Source organism: Rhinatrema bivittatum, chromosome 2 (assembly GCF_901001135.1).
Source record: "Rhinatrema bivittatum chromosome 2, aRhiBiv1.1, whole genome shotgun sequence".
NCBI lineage: Eukaryota > Metazoa > Chordata > Amphibia > Gymnophiona > Rhinatrematidae > Rhinatrema > Rhinatrema bivittatum.
This window is the reverse complement of record NC_042616.1, coordinates 34,568,521-34,589,319: the sequence shown is the minus strand read 5'-3', so window position 1 is coordinate 34,589,319 and position 20,799 is coordinate 34,568,521. Positions and strand designations below refer to the sequence as shown.

The 20,799-nt window shown below is 45.5% G+C and overlaps 1 protein-coding gene across 1 annotated transcript in view; it reads right to left on the bottom strand.

Moving 5' to 3' along the window:
- Nucleotides 1-265: 265 nt before the first annotated feature.
- The window catches only part of LOC115083179, a 136,447-nt gene continuing 115,913 nt past the window's right edge, over nt 266-20,799 (bottom strand). Inside the window, exon 14 of the mRNA XM_029586985.1 lies at nt 266-4,610. Coding sequence (XP_029442845.1) covers nt 2,491-4,610 — 2,120 coding nt within the window. The 3' untranslated portion in view covers nt 266-2,490. The remainder of the gene's footprint in view (nt 4,611-20,799) is intronic.

The following is a 20,799-nucleotide window of genomic DNA, read 5'->3' as shown; positions in this document are numbered from 1 at the left end:
CCGCCGAGCCTATGCAACATAGGCTCGGCGGCGCACAGGGGGTGGAAGGGGCAGCTGTTCGGGGGTTACGCGCATATCCCTTTGAAAATCTGCCCCATAGGGTTTTGTGAATGATGTTGAGGGTTTTGTATTGGATGCGTTGTAGTATGGGTAGCCAGTGTAACTGCTTGAGGATTGGAGTGATGTGCTCGTTCCTTCTGGTGTTGGTGAGGATGCGAGCGACTGAGTTCTGGAGCATTTGGAGGGGTGCGATGTGGATTTTGGGAAGGCCAAGGAGGAGTGAGTTGCAATAGTCGATCTTTGAAAATACGGTTGCTTGGAGCACTGTTCTGAAGTCATTGAAGTGGAGGAGAGGTTTTAGTTTTTTCAGGGTTTGTAGTTTAAAGTAACAGTCTTTGATAGTGGTAGTGATGAATTTTTTGAGGCTGAGTTGGTCATCAATGAAGACGCCAAGGTTTCTTACATGATGGGGGATGGTGATCGATGGCGGGGGGGGGGGGGGGGAGTGGGTTTGGTTGGTTGTGTGGGGTGAGATAATCATGAATTTGGTTTTTGAGGAGTTGAGGAGTTGAGTGCAAGATTGAGGCTGGTGAGGAGGTTGTTAATGGCAGTAAGTGCTGTTTCCAAGGTTTTGATAGCATTGGATAGGGAGTCTGTGATTGGGATGACGATTTGTACATCATCTGCATAGATGAAGTGAGTTAGGCCGAGTTCTGAAAGGAGATGGCAGAGGGGTAGGAGGTATATGCTGAATAGTGTCGAGGAGAGTGATGAGCCTTGGGGAATTCCTTGGGGAAGGTTAATTGCGTTGGAGTCGTGGTTCCCTAGTCTGACTTTATATTGACGGTCTTTTAGGTAAGAAGTGAACCACTGCAATGGGGTACCTGCAATGCCAATTTCAGAAAGGCGGTCAAGTAAGATTTTATGACTTATGATGTCAAACGCAGCGGATATGTCTAATAGTGCGAGTATGAATGATTGACCTTTGTCTAGGCCTTTGAGAAGGTGGTCGGTGAGGGAGAGGAGGAGGGTTTCTGTGTTGAAGTATTTACGGAAGCCAAACTGTGAGTGTTGTAGGATGTTATTATTTTCTAAGTAGTCACTGAGTTGTATGTTGACTACTTTTTCAAGGATTTTAGATATGAAGGGTAGGTTGGAGATGGGGCAGTAGTTGGACGGTTCAGTAGGGTCGAGCTTTGGTTTCTTTAGGATGGGTTTAACTATTGCTTGTTTTAGTGAAGTGGGGACGTGTCCCAGTGTGATGGATCGGTTTATGATGTGTGTTAGTGGCTGGGCGATAGCGTTGGGAACAGAGAGGAGGAGTTTTGTAGGGATGGTGTCAGATGGGTGAGAGGAGGGTTTCATGTTTTTCAGGAGGGATTCTATTTCGGAGGTTTCAAATGAGTTTAGTGAGGATTGGGGGATGTCTTGAGGGCATTAGAGTGGGATGAAGTGTTGGGGAAGCGGGTCATGATAGTTTTTATTTTATCATGGAAGAATTGGGCTAGGTCCTGGCATTTCGTGGATGCCTGTTCGTCTAGCATGGATGTTTACCTTGTACTGCAAAAATATTTTGTTTTTATTGTGCAGCAAGTTAGAGATATTAATCCTTAAATCTCTAGATAATGGTCCTTAGTTGTTTGGCTGCCTTGTTCTTCTCCAACCCACTCTTCTTCCTGGCTTGTTTATTCATTGGTCTTTGGTATCTTTACTGTGATATTCTTTAATTGTCCTGACAGCTTATCCACATCCCCCAGGGATACCCCACCAGTTGCCTTCCCCACCCCATCTGGCTGCTCGGGCATCCCTGCTCCGGTGGTCCTTTTTTGTTTGGGTGCCTCCTTTTTTCTCTTCTTTCTGGCCTGTTTTGTTCTGGTCTTTGGTACCTTTACTGCTGTGCTCTTTTCTCCCTTGGGATGTTCCTCTCTACATTTCCTTCTCTTCCAGCTTCATCCTTCAGTTCTTTCAAGATGCTGCCACTTAAGTATTTCTGTGTTATGATCTGGCCAAATAAAGGTCTAAGATTTTTATTGATTGCCTTATGCAACTTTGCCTTTGATATCATTGCTCTTTCTTCCATTTTTTTGGTGAGCTCTCTTTCCCTATAGATGTAAGAATGGGGTTTCTGGCATAAAAATAGGAGTAATTCATCCCCTTACTGTCTTCAGGGGTCCACACAGCAGTAGATAATCCTCTTAAATTTTTTCATTAGCACCTGTAGTTTATCGGCTGCTGCAGTGACTCCATGAACGGCATCAACATGGCCTACAACAACATCAGGGTTTTTACCTTCACCTGAAGATTCAGCACTATCGCTTCCACCAGCATTAATCCTAGGGCTTAGACTAATACTGAGCACCTTTTTATCCTGGGTGACCTGCAGCCAGTATGAATGTTTTTTTTGGTTTCTTATCACACTTCACTAGTAATAGTCGCCTAGCTGAGATTTAGTTTTACATATTATGCAACAGGATCAACACATGAAGATACTCAGCAAAACTTGGTGAGAGACACTTTCTCCAACTGATTCTCTCTTGTGTGGATCCTTTCATGCCTTTTCAAATGAGATTTCCTACTGAAGCTTTTCTCACACTCAGTGCATGTAAATGGTTTCTCCCCAGTGTGAATCTTTTCATGCCTTTTCAGTTTTGATTTCCTGCTGAAGCTTTTCTCACACTCAGTGCATGTAAATGGTTTCTCTCCTGTGTGGATTCTTTCATGCCTTTTCAGTTCTGATTTCCAAATGAAACTTTTATCACACTCAGTGCATGTAAATGGCCTCTCTCCTGTATGGATCCTTTCATGCCTTATAAATTCTGGTTTATAGCGAAATCTTTTATCACATTCAGTGCATATATATGGTTTCTCTCCAGTATGGATCATTTCATGCCTTTTCAGTGTTAATTTATAAGTAAAGCTTTTATCACACTCAGTGCATGCAAATGGTTTCTCTCCAGTGTGGCTCCTTTCATGCTTTCTCAGTTCTGATTTCCAACTAAAGCTTTTATCACACTCAGTGCATGTGGTCAGATTCTGTCTTCTGTGGATCCTTTCATGCCTTTTTATATCCTCTTTCAAACTGAAGCTTTTATCACACACAGTGCAAGTAAATGGTTTCTCTCCAGGGTGGCTCCTTTCATGCTTTCTCAGTTCTGATTTCCAACTGAAGCTTTTATCACACCCAGTGCATGTAAATTGTTTCTCTCCTGTGTGGATCCTTTCGTGCCTTTTCATATCCTCTTTCAAACTAAAGCTTTTATCACACATTGTGCATGTAAATGGTTTCTCTCCTGTATGGATACTCTCATGCCTTTTCAGGCTTGATTTACAGCTGTAGCTCTTATCACACTCAGTACATGTAAAAGGTTTCTCTCCTGTATGGGTCCTTTCATGCTTTCTCAGTTCTGATTTCCAACTGAAACATTTATCACACCTGGTGCATGTAAATGGTTTCTCTCCTGTGTGGCTCCTTTCATGCTTTCTCAGTTCTGATTTCCAACTGAAGCTTTTATCACACTCAGTGCATGTAAATGGTTTCTCTCCTGTGTGGATCCTTTCATGCCTTTTCATGTCCTCTTTCAAACTGAAGCTTTTATCACACAAGCTGCATGTAAATGGTTTCTCTCCTGTGTGGATCCTTTCATGCCTTTTCAGTCTTGATTTACAGCTGTAGCTTTTATCACACTCACTGCATGTAAATGGTTTCTCTCCTGTGTGGATCTTTTCATGCCTTTTCATATCCTCTTTCAAACTGAAGCTTTTATCACACAAGCTGCATGTAAATGGTTTCTCTCCTGTGTGGATCCTTTCATGCCTTTTCAGTCTTGATTTACAGCTGTAGTTTTTATCACACTCACTGCATGTAAATGGTTTCTCTCCTGTGTGGATCCTTTCATGCTTCTTCATGTCCTCTTTCAAACTGAAGCTTTTATCACACCAGGTGCATGTAAATGGTTTCTCTCCTGTGTGGATCATTTCATGCCTTTTCAGCCTTGATTTACAGCTGTAGCTTTTATCACACTCACTGCATGTAAATGCTTTCTCTCCTGAGTGGATCTTTTCATGACTATTCAGTTCTGATTTCATACTAAAACTTTTATCACACTCCAGGCACATGAATGGTTTCTCTGCTGTATACATTCTTTGATGACTTTTCATTTTTGATTTCCAAATGAAACCATTATCATAGTCAGTACATGTAAATTGCTTTTCTCCTGAGTGGATTTGCTGCTGCATTTTCAGTTGTAATGGATAAATGAAACATTTATTACATTCACTCCATGGAAATGTTTTCTCTCTTGTATGAATGTTATTTTGACATTTTAATATTACTTTACTTGCATATTCACTGCCTGAAAAGGGTCTCAATGCAGCCTGTTCTCTCAGGTGTTGTGTACTTTGCGCACAGGGAGTCACATTCTCAGTGGAGTCTCCTGCAGGATTTCTCAGCCTTTCCTCTGGCTTGCACTGATTCCAGCAGTTTGTCCCCCAGTCACAACATGGGCAGGTTTCTGCTCCATCTTTCTCGGATATAGGTTTAGTCACTTCCAGATGTTTAGTGGGTCCCTCAGGATGTCTCCCCTCATATCTTCTCTTGGACTCCTCGATTCCTGGATAAGAAAATAAAGGACAGACATTACTTGATGTGAGTGAGACTCCCAGTGACAATGGTCAAGGTTTTCCCAGCATTAACACCTCCGAGGGTACAGGGGTGTAAGGCAGCTGAATGACCTCCTTTCTGCAGTATTCTGGGATGAACTAGAGCACATCTCTGGATCTAGAGGAGTTGTATAAAATTCTCAGAATGTTTGTTGGGATTTCGTCTGCTACACAGCCTTATCCTATCTTCCTGCTGCAATGACACCTCACCACCAGAAGAGGCCTTCAGTAAGCCTCACCTCCAGCCTTGTAAAGCTCCTCCTTTCTGATCTTGCCACACCCAAGTCACAACTCTATGTAAACCTGTCTTGCTACAGTAGCCTTGTCTTCTCATGGCATCACTTCTGGCTCCATGACCTGACCCTTGTTCTTGTCTTGCCTTGTGGCCTATGGTCTTCTGCCTTCTTCCTACCTTGCCTTGGCCTATGGGCCTTCAGCCTTGTTCTTGCCTTACCTTGTGGCCTACAGGCCTTCAGCTTTGCTTCTGTCTTGCCTTGAGGCCCTCTCGTCTACTCTGTCTAATGCCTTGTTGCCTTCAGGCTTGTATGTTCCTTGTTCCCTTGTCTGAATCCTGCCCTAGTCTGCCTTGTTGGTCTTGTCCCATCTGTTCCAGTATCCAGTCTTGCTTGTACCAGAGTCCAGTTGTTGCCTTGCCTCATCTAGTTCCAGGTCCTATCCAGTACCAAGCCTTGCCTGTCTGCCTTATCCTGCCTGCCCAGCCTTTTCTTCAGCCTGCCTTGTCTGCCAAACCTGGTCTCCAGCCTTGCCTGTGTGGACTCACCACGGTGATTGCACTGCCGCCACAGCTAAGGCCGATACAGAACGGTGCGCTCAGCCGAGCGCACCATTTAGCCCCTATTTAGTCGCGCGTTTTTTACACTCTTATTATTACCCCTTATACTATAAGGGGTAATAGTGCGTGGAAAGCTCACGGCCAAACCCCTCCCCAAAACTAATAGCGCCCGTAACATGCAAATACATGTTGATGAGCCTATTAGTCCCGCATGATACAGAAAGTAAAATGTGCAGCCAAAACGCATATTTTACTCTCAGAAATTAACGCCTGCCAAAGGCAGGAGTTAATTTCAGACGGCACGGGGAAAGTGTTCAGAAAAGCAGTTTTTTCATAGCAATATTAAGTCGGAGGCCCCAAAAATTAAAAAAAACAAAAACAAAAAACGTATTTTTAAAAAATTAAAAATCTGCCCGCAGTCCGCGGGTTGAAAAACGGACACTCAACTTTGCCGGCGTCTGTTTTCCGAACCCGTGGCTGTCCGTGGGTTCGACAGCCGCCGCTTCTGCCAATAAGGAGGCGCTAGGGATGCGCTAGTGTCCCTGGCACCTCCCTATTAGCGCGGGCCCTAATTTAAATAAATAATGGCCCGCCCAGGAGAGGTGCCTGGGCGCGCGTCGGGAGAGCGGGCGCTCGCCTCGGAGCGCCGGCTCTCCCGCGGACTTTATTGAATGGGCCTGTTTTTATATTGTATTTAAATAGTCCTGTGATGTCCAGCACTCACTACAGAATATTAATGGAGGTCTTCATTGGAAATGTAATCTGTGCTTCACTACATTCATAGACCTCAACTGAAATTCCTTTCAAAAATGAACAGTAAGCACTTCTCAATTTTTAATGAATTTCTTTGGAATTTTTGTCATATTTGCAGTTAAGCTGTGACTTCATGCTATCTCCAAGCGATATTCTACTTTCCACTATCTGAACCTGACGCAGATCTGCATTTTGAGAATGATTTGCTTCAGGGGTCCGTGCCAGGTTCTCACAGTGGAAAGTTGCATATCGCTTAGGGAATGTTTCATGGAGGGAGACAGCAAGAGGTCACAGCTCCGATAAGCACTTTTAATTGCAAATATAAACAAACATTCCAAAGAAAGCAATTAAAATGGATTAAGAAGCTCCTTAAGAACAGGAGTGATTCTCTTTCTGTGAAACTGACTCCAGTCGACTGGATCCGCTGCAGCCTCTGGAAGGCCAATGGAACACGATATTTAAGGATTTTTTTAAATTTCAATTTTAAGCAATTTTGAGACAATCGCTACAAATTGAGGATCCTATTTACTAAGCATTGTTCTCGTAGCCACAAAATAGGAGAAAACCTTTAGTAAATAGGCCCCTTAGACTGTGAGCTCCCTGCAGACAGGGAAATACCAACAGTACCTGAATATAACACCTTGAACTATCAATGAAAATAAATCTCAATCTAAAATAAAGAGATACTGTCCCTTATAAACAGGAGAGAGCTGATCCCTGGTCCCTGCAGAGTCCCAGGGCAGGGGTAACAGGAAGCAGAAGCCGCTGTAAGCAGGGACTGGACATTATCTCTCAGCTCAATCACTGCTGTGACGCGTCTGCCCTCACGCTGGTGAAGTGCAGGGAAATGAAGGCCATCATGGATTCCCTGAGGAAGGAAAAATAATCAGACAGAGCTGGGCCGAACCCTTCAGAGCTTGTAAACAGAGCGAGCACTCACGCACCCCCAACGATAGGCAGTGATCTCCTGGGAGTGGAGTCAGATCCTCAAAGTTTTGAGACTAGCGCCCTGGTGGAGGGTCCGGTCACCAAGTGCAGAAGGCTCTGATGGTGACAGCTGCCTGTGTTATACTTTGTCCCTGTTTTGCGTCTTTTCCAGAGACTGAAGAACGAGACCACTGAAGAGTTTGGGAAGCTGGAATATTTGGGTTTGTTTTTTTTTTTTGTAGTTGTAGGATTTTTAGAGGGGATTTTTTTTTAACAAGACATTCAAACAGAGAAGCACAGAAAATTAAGCAGTGTGTAGTGGGTATTAACTTCCAAAAGTTAGACTAGAAATGTATTTAGTCTAATATAAAGGAATCACATTTATTATTGTTTATTTTTAAATCTGTTTTATTAATAGTTTAATGACAACAAATGTTTTATACTTGACACAGTAACGTCTGGATCTTTACATCCCATGGCAAGAACAGAATGATAGTTATCCGTCATTATTCATTAACTCCCAACCCTCCCTTCCCACTACATCATCTACATTCAGCCTGCAAAATACCCCATAAGTTCACCTTCATGCATGAACAATACAATAATAAAAAGAATATAAGCAGTGGTAAAAGAATACAAAAACCTAAGTCAGTCAAAGATCATTAGAAACGTGGCTTCACGCTTTGTGCAGTAAGGAGTCCAAATATAAGATCCATATAATGCAAAAAAAAATTGTTCTTCTTCTTGAAAGAGTTTGCTTTAGTGCTCATTTTTGTTGTGCTTCGACTCCTGAGGGAGGAGGAGTTAGCAATCTGTTATATGCGAGCTCCTCTGGAGGGAGGAGCTAGCAATCTGTTATGTTTAAACTCCTATGAAGGGGAGGAATAAGCAAGCTAGTTGTGAATGACACCTCAAGAGGAAGGAGTTAGCAATCTGTTATGAATCTCCGTACGGAGTTAGCAATCTGTAGGAATCTGCTCCTGTGGAAGGAGAAGTAGTAAATTGATATGCTTAGCTCCTGTAGAGGGAATACTAACAAACTGTTAACTGTTGCTGAAGTCTCCTGGTAGGGAAGGAGTAGCCATCTGATACCAGCGGAGTGCTTGGAGAGGACACTCAGCTGTAGAGGAGTGTAGATAGGTGGATCCTTGGACCGATGGTAGATGACAGCACCCCCAGGAGGATATCCTGAGAGGGACCACCGGCTAGGCTTGAGTATGGAGACAGACACAGATAATTCTTTTATTAAACAGGTTAGTAGAACCACCAGAGGTGGCAGTAGTGAGCTGATATGCCCGGCAGGGCTGAAGTCCCTCAGATCCTGGAACTGCGATCCCAGGGTTGCTGAGCTGTAAAGGAACTATAGATAGTGAGTAGACAGGGTATGTTGTGTTCATAGCCAGAACTGGATGACAACTCACATAAGGTCTTTAGGAAGCTCAGTAGCTGGAAAGGGTTAGGCCTCGAGGAGCGAGTACCTGGTTCCAGGGAAAGCTCTGAGAGAGCGATAGTAACTCACAAATGTCTGTATCTGTGATAGCTTCCAGGCAGTAGAGAATCTTCAGTGTATTCAGGAACATAGGCCCTCGCGGCGAGTACTGGTTCCTATCTGCAATCTGAAATAAAGAAAATAGAGCTAGGCCCCCGAGGAGCGGGTACCCCTGGAAAGTCCGAGGAGGCAGAATAGCTTGGACGAATCCAAATCCTTGCTAACTCGATCCGTTAGCAATTTCTGAGACCTTTTATATTGGAAGCGGATGACGTCAGTTCAGGGGGATGCCCCTGAGTTTCGCGCCCTTGCTGGTACATTATTTGGAGCACGCGCCCTAAGTCATCAGGAACATGGTGGATCCACAGCGTCGTGCCGCTCCGGGGACACTGGAGGAAGACGGCAAGAAGACACTGCGGCAGCAAACCATCCATCAGGCCCGGAAGGAGTCGCCACAGTGGTTAGGAGGGCATCGAGCAGCGAGGGACGCAACAATTTTCTACATAACAACAAAGATTGTTTAGTGCATTCCTGCAATAGGTGAAACCAGGAGGAGGAGAGTTTCTGCAAGAATGTAAAATGCTCCTTTTTTCCCAAGTAAGAAGTCTTTTTTTCAACCATAGTTTAATATATTTATTCCTATGAGAGAGACTACAAGGATCAAACAAAACAATCTCAGTAGAGCCCACAATTCATGTCATATAGAATGATACCTTATGCCAGAACCTCTGAATAATTTTACAGGCCCAGAAACCAGGGTCCAGCGTTCCCCCTGCAGCCTGGCACTTATTACAGGGCTCAGAATGCGTTAACTTAGCTATAAAGGCTCTATGTTATGAAATACAAAAACAAAGGAGAAATTACTACCTACCTGATGATTTCCTATCCTCTAAGGAAGGCTGGCCAATCTACACCAGTGCATTGTGCACACCTACCAGCAGAGGGAGATGGAGTAAAGCTGACTCGCTGACTACACTGATATATACAACCAACTGGGAAACACTGAGCTCAGCAAAAAAAAAAGTTAACATCCTAGGTAGGGGCTGATTGTTTCACTTACCAGTCCCTTCAAATGAATCAAAAGAAATAACACACTGCATTGTCCGCATGGAGTGGAGGAGTAGCCGAGTGGTTAGAGCAGCGGGCTGAAAAAAAGCATGAAAAGCGGAAATATAAAAATCTAAAATAGGAGTCATGTGATTTGGTGAGCCTGGTGAGACGGATTTTCCTAGGCTCTGAGGGCCAGCTCTACCAATCACCAGAAATCCTGCTCATCTCGTGAAATGGTAGCTAATTTGAGCACCCCCATCTCTAAGGGCATATGTCCATAGAGACCTACATGCAGCGCACTTCTCCGGTGACGGCCACCAAAGGAAGGAAAAAGAAAAAACGCGCGGACCAGACCCCAAAATGGCGCCTGATACCGAATCAAATAAAGGGAGTCGGGCAGCAGTTGCTACCATAGCGGATATCAAAGAGGTAATACACGCTGCCTTGGACAAAAAATTGGCTAATATAACATCTCAAATTATGGAGGTTAAAGCATCTTTGGCAGAGTTTATCCCGTGACTTAAGCATGCAGAAGGCCGTACTCACCTCTTAGAAGATGACTCCCTCGCTAACGCAGGTAAAATGGCGGCGCATGATAAAATCATAGGGGAGCTCCGTGACAAACTAGATGATTTGGAGAACAGGGAAAGGCGCTCTAATATCCGGTTTCTAGGGTTTCCCCGAGACTTTGGAGGATAGAGAGCTGGGAACCCTTTTGGAAGCCTGGTTACCTGATGCATTGAATCTTCCCGATTTAAAAGGTTGCGTCACTATAAAGCAAGCACACCGAAACGGCATAAAAAGAGCAACCCTGCAAAAGCCGAGGCTTGCCTTCGCTAAATTTTTAAATTACCAACACAAACAAAAGATTTGGCTCCATTCTGAGACTTACGAGATCAGTCTGTTTCAGGATTATTCGGTCCATGTCTCAGAAGCTCTAAGCTGCATGAGAAACAGATTAAGTTCTCCTTGCAATTCCCGGCGAAGCTTCGCGTCTGGCACAAAGATCAGGTGCCCGTCTTTGAAACGCAGGAAGCAGCGGCCGGTTTTGTGAATCAGCTTTAAAATGCTAAACCAGGAAAATGAGTTGGTCATTATATCATAAATCAGCAGCAACAGCGATATCTATTCGTTCCACTTCTGGACTACTAGCTGATTAACATATCTTGCACCGTTGTGAGAGGGAACCGGTAGGTTCTGTTAAACCGGCGACAGGCGTTTTTACAATTTTGCCAGTAGTAAATCAGAGCAGATGTTTCTCTTCTTTAATCTCCTGACCTGAGAATGAAATCTCTTTGCAGTTTGTTTAAAATAAATAAATAACGCAGGTACACACACAGTGACAATGTTTGCAATCTCATTTTTCCTCGGATAGTATAAAGTACTGAATTTTTGGAATCTGAAGGTGCGTTCTCTGCCAAGTGGATATGTTTTACCCGCTCACCCAATTATATGGGATTTGGATTACAAAGGTGAGCGCAGGTGTAGGAAGACGAGGAAGGGGGGATCCGTCCCCCGACTCTTCCTTGGGATCCTAGCGGTTTATTAGGTGACGGGGATACAGAGTTTCTTAGCTGATGAGACGGCTGGGCATTAAAGACCTGAGATGCTTCGCGTAGGAAATCTGCCTATATGCCTTCACACTGGCCCGAGGCGGTTAATTGTATTCCGGGATAGGATCTGTATTGCGAACTTCCAGACATCATGTGCGGTCCGGATAGCCATGGAATACAGAATTTATCCGGTACCGTCTGCTGGATTTCGTGATCGACACTAGCTAGTTGGACAGTACAGCAGTAAACCCCGGATAGCACAGTCACGCCTTGCCAAGATTCAAAAAGGGTGAAACTCCCGGTGGATATCGTCCAAAGCCGTTATCGTCCTTACCTCCATATGTCTGGCCGGTAAGCAATGGCAGGATACAACGACTGCATTATCTAGCAACAAGTTTTGACAACAACATCCGGCAGGATAGATATAAAGACTAAGCCCCAGGTGTATTGGCATATCGATTTGGATGTTTAACGGGTCAGGCAAACTTTTATGAAGCTCTGGAGAAGAGCATGGCCTTTACACATCATTCCCGAGACTCCTAAACCTCAAGCTATGAGGACTTGGTTATGGAAGAAATGGTTTACTGATTTGGGGGTGGGGGGGGGGGAAGAAGGAAAAGGGGGAAGGGGCAACAGGGGCCAACTTCTCTATGTACTAGTATATGTGTGGAATGTCTTTCTACTACTTACCTATAGCTTTCAGATCATAAGGACGCATTTTATAGATCAGATGCAAAGATGGGCCTGGTTGCGATCATGCACTCGCGTAGGCATACGGAGAGTATACACAACGTGGGCTTATACTCGCACGCTGTTTTTCCTGGGGGTGAGGCTAGGCTGGGAGCCTCATTCCTTCCCTGATAAGGTTCAATCAAAGGAAAAATCTAGTACCATAAATTTTACATAATCTGGCTCATTTAATAACTTGGAATGTCAATGGCCTAGGTTCGCCTATTAAAAGGAAAAAAAATACTATCCCATCTCAAGAATTTGCAGCCTGGTATAGTGGGGCTTCAGGGAACACACCTTACGGCATTGGAGAGTGACAAGCTGAAACGGGATTTGGAGGGACTTTGTGAATACTCCGCGGCTTGTGGCCAAAAGGCAGGGGTGGCCATACTCATTAATAAAACCGTGGCTTTTCAGAAAATCAAAAGTGTAAGGGATCCTGAGGGACGTTACATCATATTGACAGGGGTTTGGAATGGGGCTCCAGGCCCAATGAATATTCCCATACTTTTTTTTGTCAATCTCTGCAGTACTATCCTCAGTCATTTGTATGGAACACTTTATCTTATGGGAGTCTTTAACTGTGTCCATGATCCCTCTTTGGATAAGAACCCAGCAATCCTTAGTACGAGACGGGAACAAGACAGGATCGAGGCATTCATTTTATTTGTAAATACCTTGGTCTAGTGGATATTTGGCGATCCCTTCATCCGGAGGAGAGGGATTATACCCATGTTTCACGCGCACATCTATCATTATCTCGAATTGATTATATATTAATATCTCAATCTGCATTCCTAGATGTAGTGCGAACTAATATAGAAACACAGGTCATATCTGATCATGCTCCAGTCTCTTTACTCTTGTCCTCTAAAACTGATTGAGAAGTATCTCGAATCTGGAGATTCCCTAGTTTTCTTAGGGATGACCTTAAATTCAGGAGTATCTTTGGAAACAATGGACAGATTTTGCTAATAATAATCAACAGCATAGAGCAGAACCTCAGCTTTTCTGGGAGACCGGGAAAGCAGTCTTATAAGAGCATATTATTTCCTATCTTAGTAATCGGAAAAAGGAACTGGACAAGGCGATTCTAGCACTGGAAACCGAACTGGGAAGAGCTAAAACTGACTTATGGCAGGCCCCTATCTCAAGAGGCATTCACGGAGCGGGATGCCAGTGGCCAGTGGTTGGTGTTCCACCTTCACGGAGCGGAAGGATGGAGGCCTGCCATCTCCAAATTAAAAAAAGAAATAAAACAACAAAAAAACAGGGATGGGTTCATGGGCTATAGGTATTACCAATTATTAGGCTTATTCAATTACCAATTATTAGGCATTTCAATATTAGATGATAGTTAATGTGACCTTCAAGGCATACTTCACTTTCAATGCATATCCAGCATAGCTCTCTGCTACAACGGCAGGGGAGAAGAAAAACTAATACTTCACGCATATCCAGCATAGCTCTCTGCTTCAACAGCAGGGGAGAAGTAAAACTAATACTTCACGCATGTCCAGCATAGCTCTCTGCTTCAATGGCAGGGGAGAAGTAAAACTAATACTTCACGCATATCCAGCGTAGCTCTCTGCTTCAACAGCAGGGGAGAAGTAAAACTAATACTTCACGCATATCCAGCGTAGCTCTCTGCTTCAACAGCAGGGGAGAAGTAAAACTAATACTTCACGCATATCCAGCATAGCTCTCTGCTTCTACGCCAGGGGAGAAGAAAAACTGATACTTCACGCATATCCAGCATAGCTCTCTGCTTCAACAGCAGGGGAGAAGTAAAACTAATACTTCACGCATATCCAGCATAGCTCTCTGCTTCAACAGCAGGGGAGAAGTAAAACTAATACTTCACGCATATCTCTGCTTCAACAGCAGAGAGCTATGCTGCCGCTTAACCAACTAATCAAACTTAATATTTCACTTGGAAGCAGCTCCATCACTGCTCTCTACATTAATGGTGGGGGTGAAAGGGAAACAGAACCTAAGGTTACCAAGAGCCAAGAGAAACAGATAAGTATGAGAAAAAAAGTGTGAAGCTTGCTGGGCAGACTGGATGGGCCAATTGGTCTTCTTCTGCCGTCATTTTCTATGTTTCTATGTTTCTAATATGACCCAGTATTATAGCATACTTAATCAATTAAACACGGCCCTTCATTTACGAGCACAACATCATTTGCAGCGGGGTGAACAATTGTTTCGCTTTGGCAATAAAACGGGCAAATTATTAGCTAACTTAGTCTGAGCCACAAAATCCAAAACCTTTATTCCCCGTATGCATTCCAAGCAAGGAAAGCCAGTCACTAGCAAACAGGAGATCTGTGAAGTGTTTAGATCTTTTTACGAAACTCCGGAAGCAGATGAGGGGAAGAAAGAAGAATATTGTTTTTTCCAAGACATTACCTTACCAACACTATCTGCTACACAGCTTGGTTTTTTGAACCGACCAATCCAACATATCGAAGTAGAACAGGCCATTGCCCTTCAAAGGTTCATGTTTATTTGGCAATGAATTGGAGGAAATGGGGAGAAATCCAGGTCCTTCGCTTTCCAGAGGACAAGAAGCCAATTTCCCGGTGTTATGAATCCTCCTGTAGCGCTTCTCACCTCTTTCCTGGAGGCCGCTCCGAAGCCAGGGTCTCGCCTACAAACTATCCAGGATTTGCTCCAGGGCCTGGGAGGCCTTCGATGTCCTTGGGGCCTGCCTGAGGCTTGCTTGGGTCTGATTGGACTTTCTGGTTTGGGCCACGCCCTTCTCTCTAGGGGCTGGCCCGCAGCACTTCTCCTCATTTATAGGGCCAGCTAGGTGTGGCCCATCCAAACTCCTCCCAGGGAGTTGCCTGTCTTCAGCCCTATAAAAGGACTTAAACTTCCAGTCAGCTTTGCCTTTGCAATGAGCCAGTGTTCTGAGGAGATTCCCCTTCCCCTTGGACTCCATGTTCCTGCTCTTGCTTGGTGTTCCAGTATTCCAAGGGATCCCTCTTTGTTTTGTCTCTGCTGTTCCTGATCCCGGTCTCTGATGTCCTCCGTCTCTGCCCTTCTGATGTTCCTGATGATGTCCTCCGTCTCTGCCCTCCTTGATGGCTAGAGGTCCTTATGTACCTGATCTTCCTGATATCTGCTCCTGCAATGTTCCAGCTCCCCGAGTCCTCCAGATGGCCATCCTGAGGGTAAATCCGTTCTGTCGGTCCCTGTTTCCGGACATTGGAGTCTCTGCCAGTTGGATTCCTTTTCTGAGTCTGCCCCGCTCCCGTGTGATCCGTGACAAGCCTTCTTAGGCCGTGTAGGGCACGTAGAGGACAGGGTGGTCCATGACAAGCCCATGGGATCCGCCCTGAGTAGTGGGCTGTGTAGGGCGCCCTGAGGAACAATGCCCACTTGTCGTCGTCTAAGTCTTCCAAGTCTTTTTCATCTCATCTGGATTTCCCAAGGTCCGTAACAGTTATCCTTGCCTCGGACATTCCTGATGCACTGAGCCTCCATCTTCTCTAGTTCCAGAGGCCTTCCATGGGAAAGCTTCCACCCGCTCGCCTTTTCCGGATGTCCTGATGTCTTCCATTCCTGTTGTTGATGCCTTGTGTTCTTCTCCTGAGTCCTGAAGCCTTCGTCTCAGCCTTCAAGCTTCAGCCCTTGTCCGGCCTGCTGCATGTGCTGCTCCCTGCAGCAGGTCCGAAAGGGCTGGGAGTAGTTGGAGGACCACTCAGAGACCAACCTTGCGTGATTGGCCTCATTCAGGCATGCAGGTCGGCAGGGGCCTGGTCACCTCCAACCCTAGATGAGGTCCGTCTTACCACAAGGGGTACACATCTCACCCCTAGCGCTCCCAGCCAGTGCAGCGCAGCGCAACACCCGGACCATTTGAGTGACTGGTCACTCTCGAGATACCAGCATTTTTGGCCTTATAGGGGAGGTTCTTGAGATCCCATCTGTACCATAGATTTTGCCCCCGAGTGCCTCGAAAGGATATGGGCTCCGGAAGTGTAACCCCTCGATTTGCTCAATGAAGATTTGCGGGCTCACCTATTGGTGTGGGAGATAGGTGGCCGCCTATTTCACTTTTATCATAGGTGAGGTCCAGATTACTTCACATCAATGAGTCTTCGAAGTGGTTTGGGATGGATATGCCTTTATGATATCTCAATGCAATTCCCCTTAGAAGAGGGTAGAAGTGGAAACCTCATTGCAAAGGCTTTTGGACCTCAAAGCTGTGATTCCCGTTCTCTAATCGCAGCAAAATACGGGTCATTATTTCATTAATTTTTTCATACCCAAGAAAGAAGGGTCTTTTCGACCCATACTGGATCTCAAGGGTGTCAATCGTCATTTGTGAGTCACGCATTTCAGAATGGAAATGGTACGATCTGTCATAATGGCAATTCAAGCATGGGAATACCTCACGACTTACGATCTGTCATAATGGCAATTCAAGCATGGGAATACCTCACGACTCTGGATCTGACTGAGTCATATCTGCATATTTTCATTTACTGAGAATATCAACAGTTCCTTTGGTTTGCCATTCTGGATCGTCATTAACAGTTGCAGGCCACTGTGCCCAGGACTCTTTCCAAGGTCATGGTGGTAGTAATGGCGGCTCTACACAAAGACAGCATTCTAGTTCAGCCCTATCTGGACAACTGGTTGATTCAAGCCAAGAGCATGGAAGAAAGTCTTTGCACTTCTTGCAAGGTGGTTTCATTACTACAGGAACTAGACTGGATGGTGAATCTGGCCAAGAGCAATTTGCAGCTGATTCAGACTTGGAGTATCTCGGGGTTTGCTTCAATATAAAACAGGGTAGAGTATTTCTGTCAGAGGCTTGAATCCAAAGGTTGATGGCTCGAGTTTGAATCCTGATGAATACTGTTTGCCTGACCGTGTGGCCTTGTCCGAAGATCCCAAGGTTGATGGCTGCTGCATTGGAAGTAGTTCCCTGGGCAAGGGCACATATGCGACCTCTTCAGCATGCATTGCTTTCCCACTGGAACCTGCAGTCGCAGGACTATGCGGTGAAGCTGCTTCTACCATTGGAGGTGAAGTCTCAGTTGAACTGGTGGTTACAGGCAGATCATTTCAGGAAGGGAGTTTCCCTGGAAACGCCGGATTGGTCAAGGACAGAAGATGACTCTGGAAACAAGAACTAGACAAAGGCACTGAAGACTTAGAATAGAAAACTTTGAACTTAGATGAAAGCACTGAAGACTAAGAACTTAGATGAAGATTCAGGTAAAGGTTCAGGATTCAGACTAACCTACAGGTTCAGGTTCAGGATTCGGACACAGGTTCAGGAACAGATTGAGCCCTATGCTGCATCGCGCCTTACACAGCCTGAGGGATGGTCACAGATCACGCTGAATGCGGAGCAGACTCTGAGCTTGGAACATGATGAAGACTCTGGGAGAATCCTGCACCGCTGTTCGCAGACCACGCCGAAGGTGGAGCAGACTCTGGACTTGAGACTTGGACATGGATGGAAGCTGAGCAAGGAGCTCTGAAGATCAGGAACAGGATTCAAGGACTTAGAACCAGGGATGGGATCCCAGCATATAAAAACAAGGGATTTCCGGGCCTTGTACCACGAGGCGCCCTACACAACACGTGGGCTGGTCACGGACCATGACACTGGCACGTCTGGAGTAGTGGATGTTAGAGAAGACCTGGAAGTCGGAACTAGGAGACAAAGATGAACATCAGGAACTTATGAGAACTTGACATCAGAAACAGAAGACACAGGGACCATCAAGAGACCAAGAACATGGAACAAAGAACACAGAGGAGCTCCCACAAAGAACAAGCAACATAAAGACTTGAAGGAGCGAAGAACTGGAACTCCCAGATCTCCTGCAGCGAAGAAGTGGTGCAGGAACTCCAGGGACAAAGCAGCTCCTTGTGAAGGCAATGAGGGACAGACTGAAAAACCCTCTTATAGGGCAAGTAGGCTGACATTATCAGGGAAGGCTGTGGAGCTTTTTCCACTGAGGGCCCTCCAAAAGTTTGAGAGAGGCGCGCTCACGCACGTAAGAGAATACTGGCACGGACTGGAGATGGCAACATTGGGGGAGCTCAGGCCGCATTTGATGGCGTCAGAGTAGCGGTGCTTTGGGGCACAAGAGGTCAGGCTGAGACAGTGGTGCACAAGGCCAGGAAATTTTCCACTTTTCTAGTTTATATTTGAGTTTGGAGAGTTTAAGGCCTGGTGTTCTGATCAAGATTCTTAATCTCTCAAGTTGGATATTCTTTAATTTTGGAATTCTTACAGGATGGCTTGCATAAGGGATTGGCCCTTAACACCTTGAAAGTTCAAGTTGCAGCTCTTGCTTGTTATAGGGGGGAGAATCAATGAAGGGCCTTTGTCTTCCCATCCCAACGTGTCCCTGTTTCTTGAAGGGAGTTAAGCATCTTTGCTCCCCATTGCGGCTGCTGGTACCTCTGTGGGACCTTAATTTGATCCTGGAGTTCTTGGCAGGTCCATCCTTTAGGCCACTGCATGCTCATTCACTGCGACTGCTTACCCCGAAGACAGTTTTTCTGGTAGCAAATCTGTTTGGCATGTTGGGTCTCCATACTGCAGGCTCTTTCTTGCTGGGAGCCTTTTTGGAGCGGTACAGCTTCGGACTGTGCCCTCATTTTTGCCAAAAGTTTTATTGGAGTTTCATCTGTATCAGTCCATTTCCCTGCTCACCTTGGTCAGGGACAAAGATGAAAGTGAGTACCGTCTTTTGCATTCCTTGGATGTCAAGATTCATTTGCTGCAGTACTTGGAGGTGACTAAATCTGTTCAGAACTCTGATCACCGGTTTGTGCTCCATGGTGATGGTAAACAAGGCGTACTGGCAACACGGACAACAATAGCCCACTGGGTTAAAGAAGTCATTATGGCTGCCTAAGTGGCTGCTGAGGTTGGTTTGCAGGAACAGATTAAACTGCATTCCACGAGGGCTCAGGCGGTATCATGGGCGGAACTTTGTTCGTTGTCACCTACCAAGATTTGCCAAGGGGCGACGTGGTCAAATTTTCCAAGCATTGCCGCTTGGATGTTCAGGCGAGGGAGGACGCCGCATTCCCGCGGGCGGTTTTGATTGGCCCACAGGCAGCCTCCCGTCCTTTTTGGGATTAGCTTTAGTGCATCCCAATGATAGGGACGGACCTGTCAGAATGCAGAGGAAGGAGAAATTACTATGTACCTGATAATTTCCTTTCCTCTAATGAGGGCAGGACAATCCCAGACCCACCCTAGGCTGCCGATGTTTAAATTATGGTTCTTCAGGGCGAACACTGTAGAGTGTGATTCCTGCTCTTTGTTGAAGACTGGTAAGTGGCTTTTCTAGCAACTTATTTTAGTGCATATGTTACTTCTTTTGTCTAAACTCAATATGCCCGTTGGGTTGGAAGAATGAGTGGTTGATTGCTAATGATAATGTTCAAGTATAATCAGCTTGTCTACAGTTTGGCTTTCCCAGAAAATGTCTGATGCCGGGGCGGGACTATATATCCGTGACATCAGCTTTTGTGCCATCTCCATCTGTTGGCAGAGGTGCATAACCCACTGGTGGGGGACTGACCTGCCCCCATTAGAGGAAAGGAAATTATCAGGTAATTAGGCATTTCTCCTTGTTAGAGGAGGCAACGCTCCTCGGGAAAGTACAGAGGTTCCGAATTTTTTAAAAACTAAGATTTTATAAGTGAGAGCCTTGGCACCCCTGCTACTCAGCTTCAAGCCAGAAATGAGGAAAGGGTCACATTCTAGTGGTGGTGGTGGTACTGCGGCAGCAGAAAAATAGAACAGATAAGGTTTGGAGTCTGAAGGTGCAGACCTTGGGTGAGCTGCTATGACATCCGGGTTCGATGTCCGGACTAATGGAAATGCTCTGCTGTGTTTGCTCTGAACCTGGGTCAGTGAAGTTCTCTTGAGGTTTATTGTTCCATGTTTTTCGATGCAGTGTGAGTCAATACTGACTGTGGACATTTTTGCTCTGAGGGTTTCACCGCAGTGGTCTTTGAAGCGTGCTGCATGGATTTTCCCGATATTATATGTATCAAGCGCGTAAAAGGATCATGCGCCAATCTTCCCATTGCGCCGTGCATTGAGCACTCCTGCACATCATACAAACCTATCGTCAAATCTTACATCAAGCACTCTGAAGCATCAAGTGTTAACTGCTCCAATGCACTGTCGGGCTGATACAGTAAAGTGCGCTCCAGCAGAGCGCATTGTTAGCCCGTGTTTGGCCGTGCGTTTTCAATGCGGTATTTTTAGCCCTTATGCAGTAAGGGGTAATAGCGTGTCGAAAACGTGCAGCCAACCCCCCAAAACTAACAGCGCCCGCAACATGTAAATGCATGTTGAGGGCCCTATTAGTTATTCCCGCGCGATACAGAAAGTAAAATGTGCAGCGAAGCCACACATTTTACTTTCAGAAATTAACACCTGCCAGAGGCCCCAAAAATAAAAAAAAATTTTAAATTAAAAAAAAAAAAAAATTAAAAATCTGCCCGCAGTCCGGAAAACAGACTCTTAATTTTGCTGGTGTCCGTTTTCCAAACCCATGGCTGTCAGCGGGTTCGAGAACCGATGCCAGTAAAATTGAGCGTCGGCTGTCAAACCCGCTGACAGCCGTCGCTTCCGTCAAAAAGGAGACGCTAGAGACGTGCTAGTGTCCCTAGCGCCTCCTTCTACCTTGGGCCTTCATTTGCATGTGGGCCAATACTGAATCGTGTGCCCAGGACACTGGCCTGTGCGCGTGTCGGGAGAGCGGGAGCTCGCCGGCTCTCCCACACTTCTTTCTGTATCAGCCCGTGTGTGTTGACCGCTTTGATGCAGTTATCTGCTCTGAAGT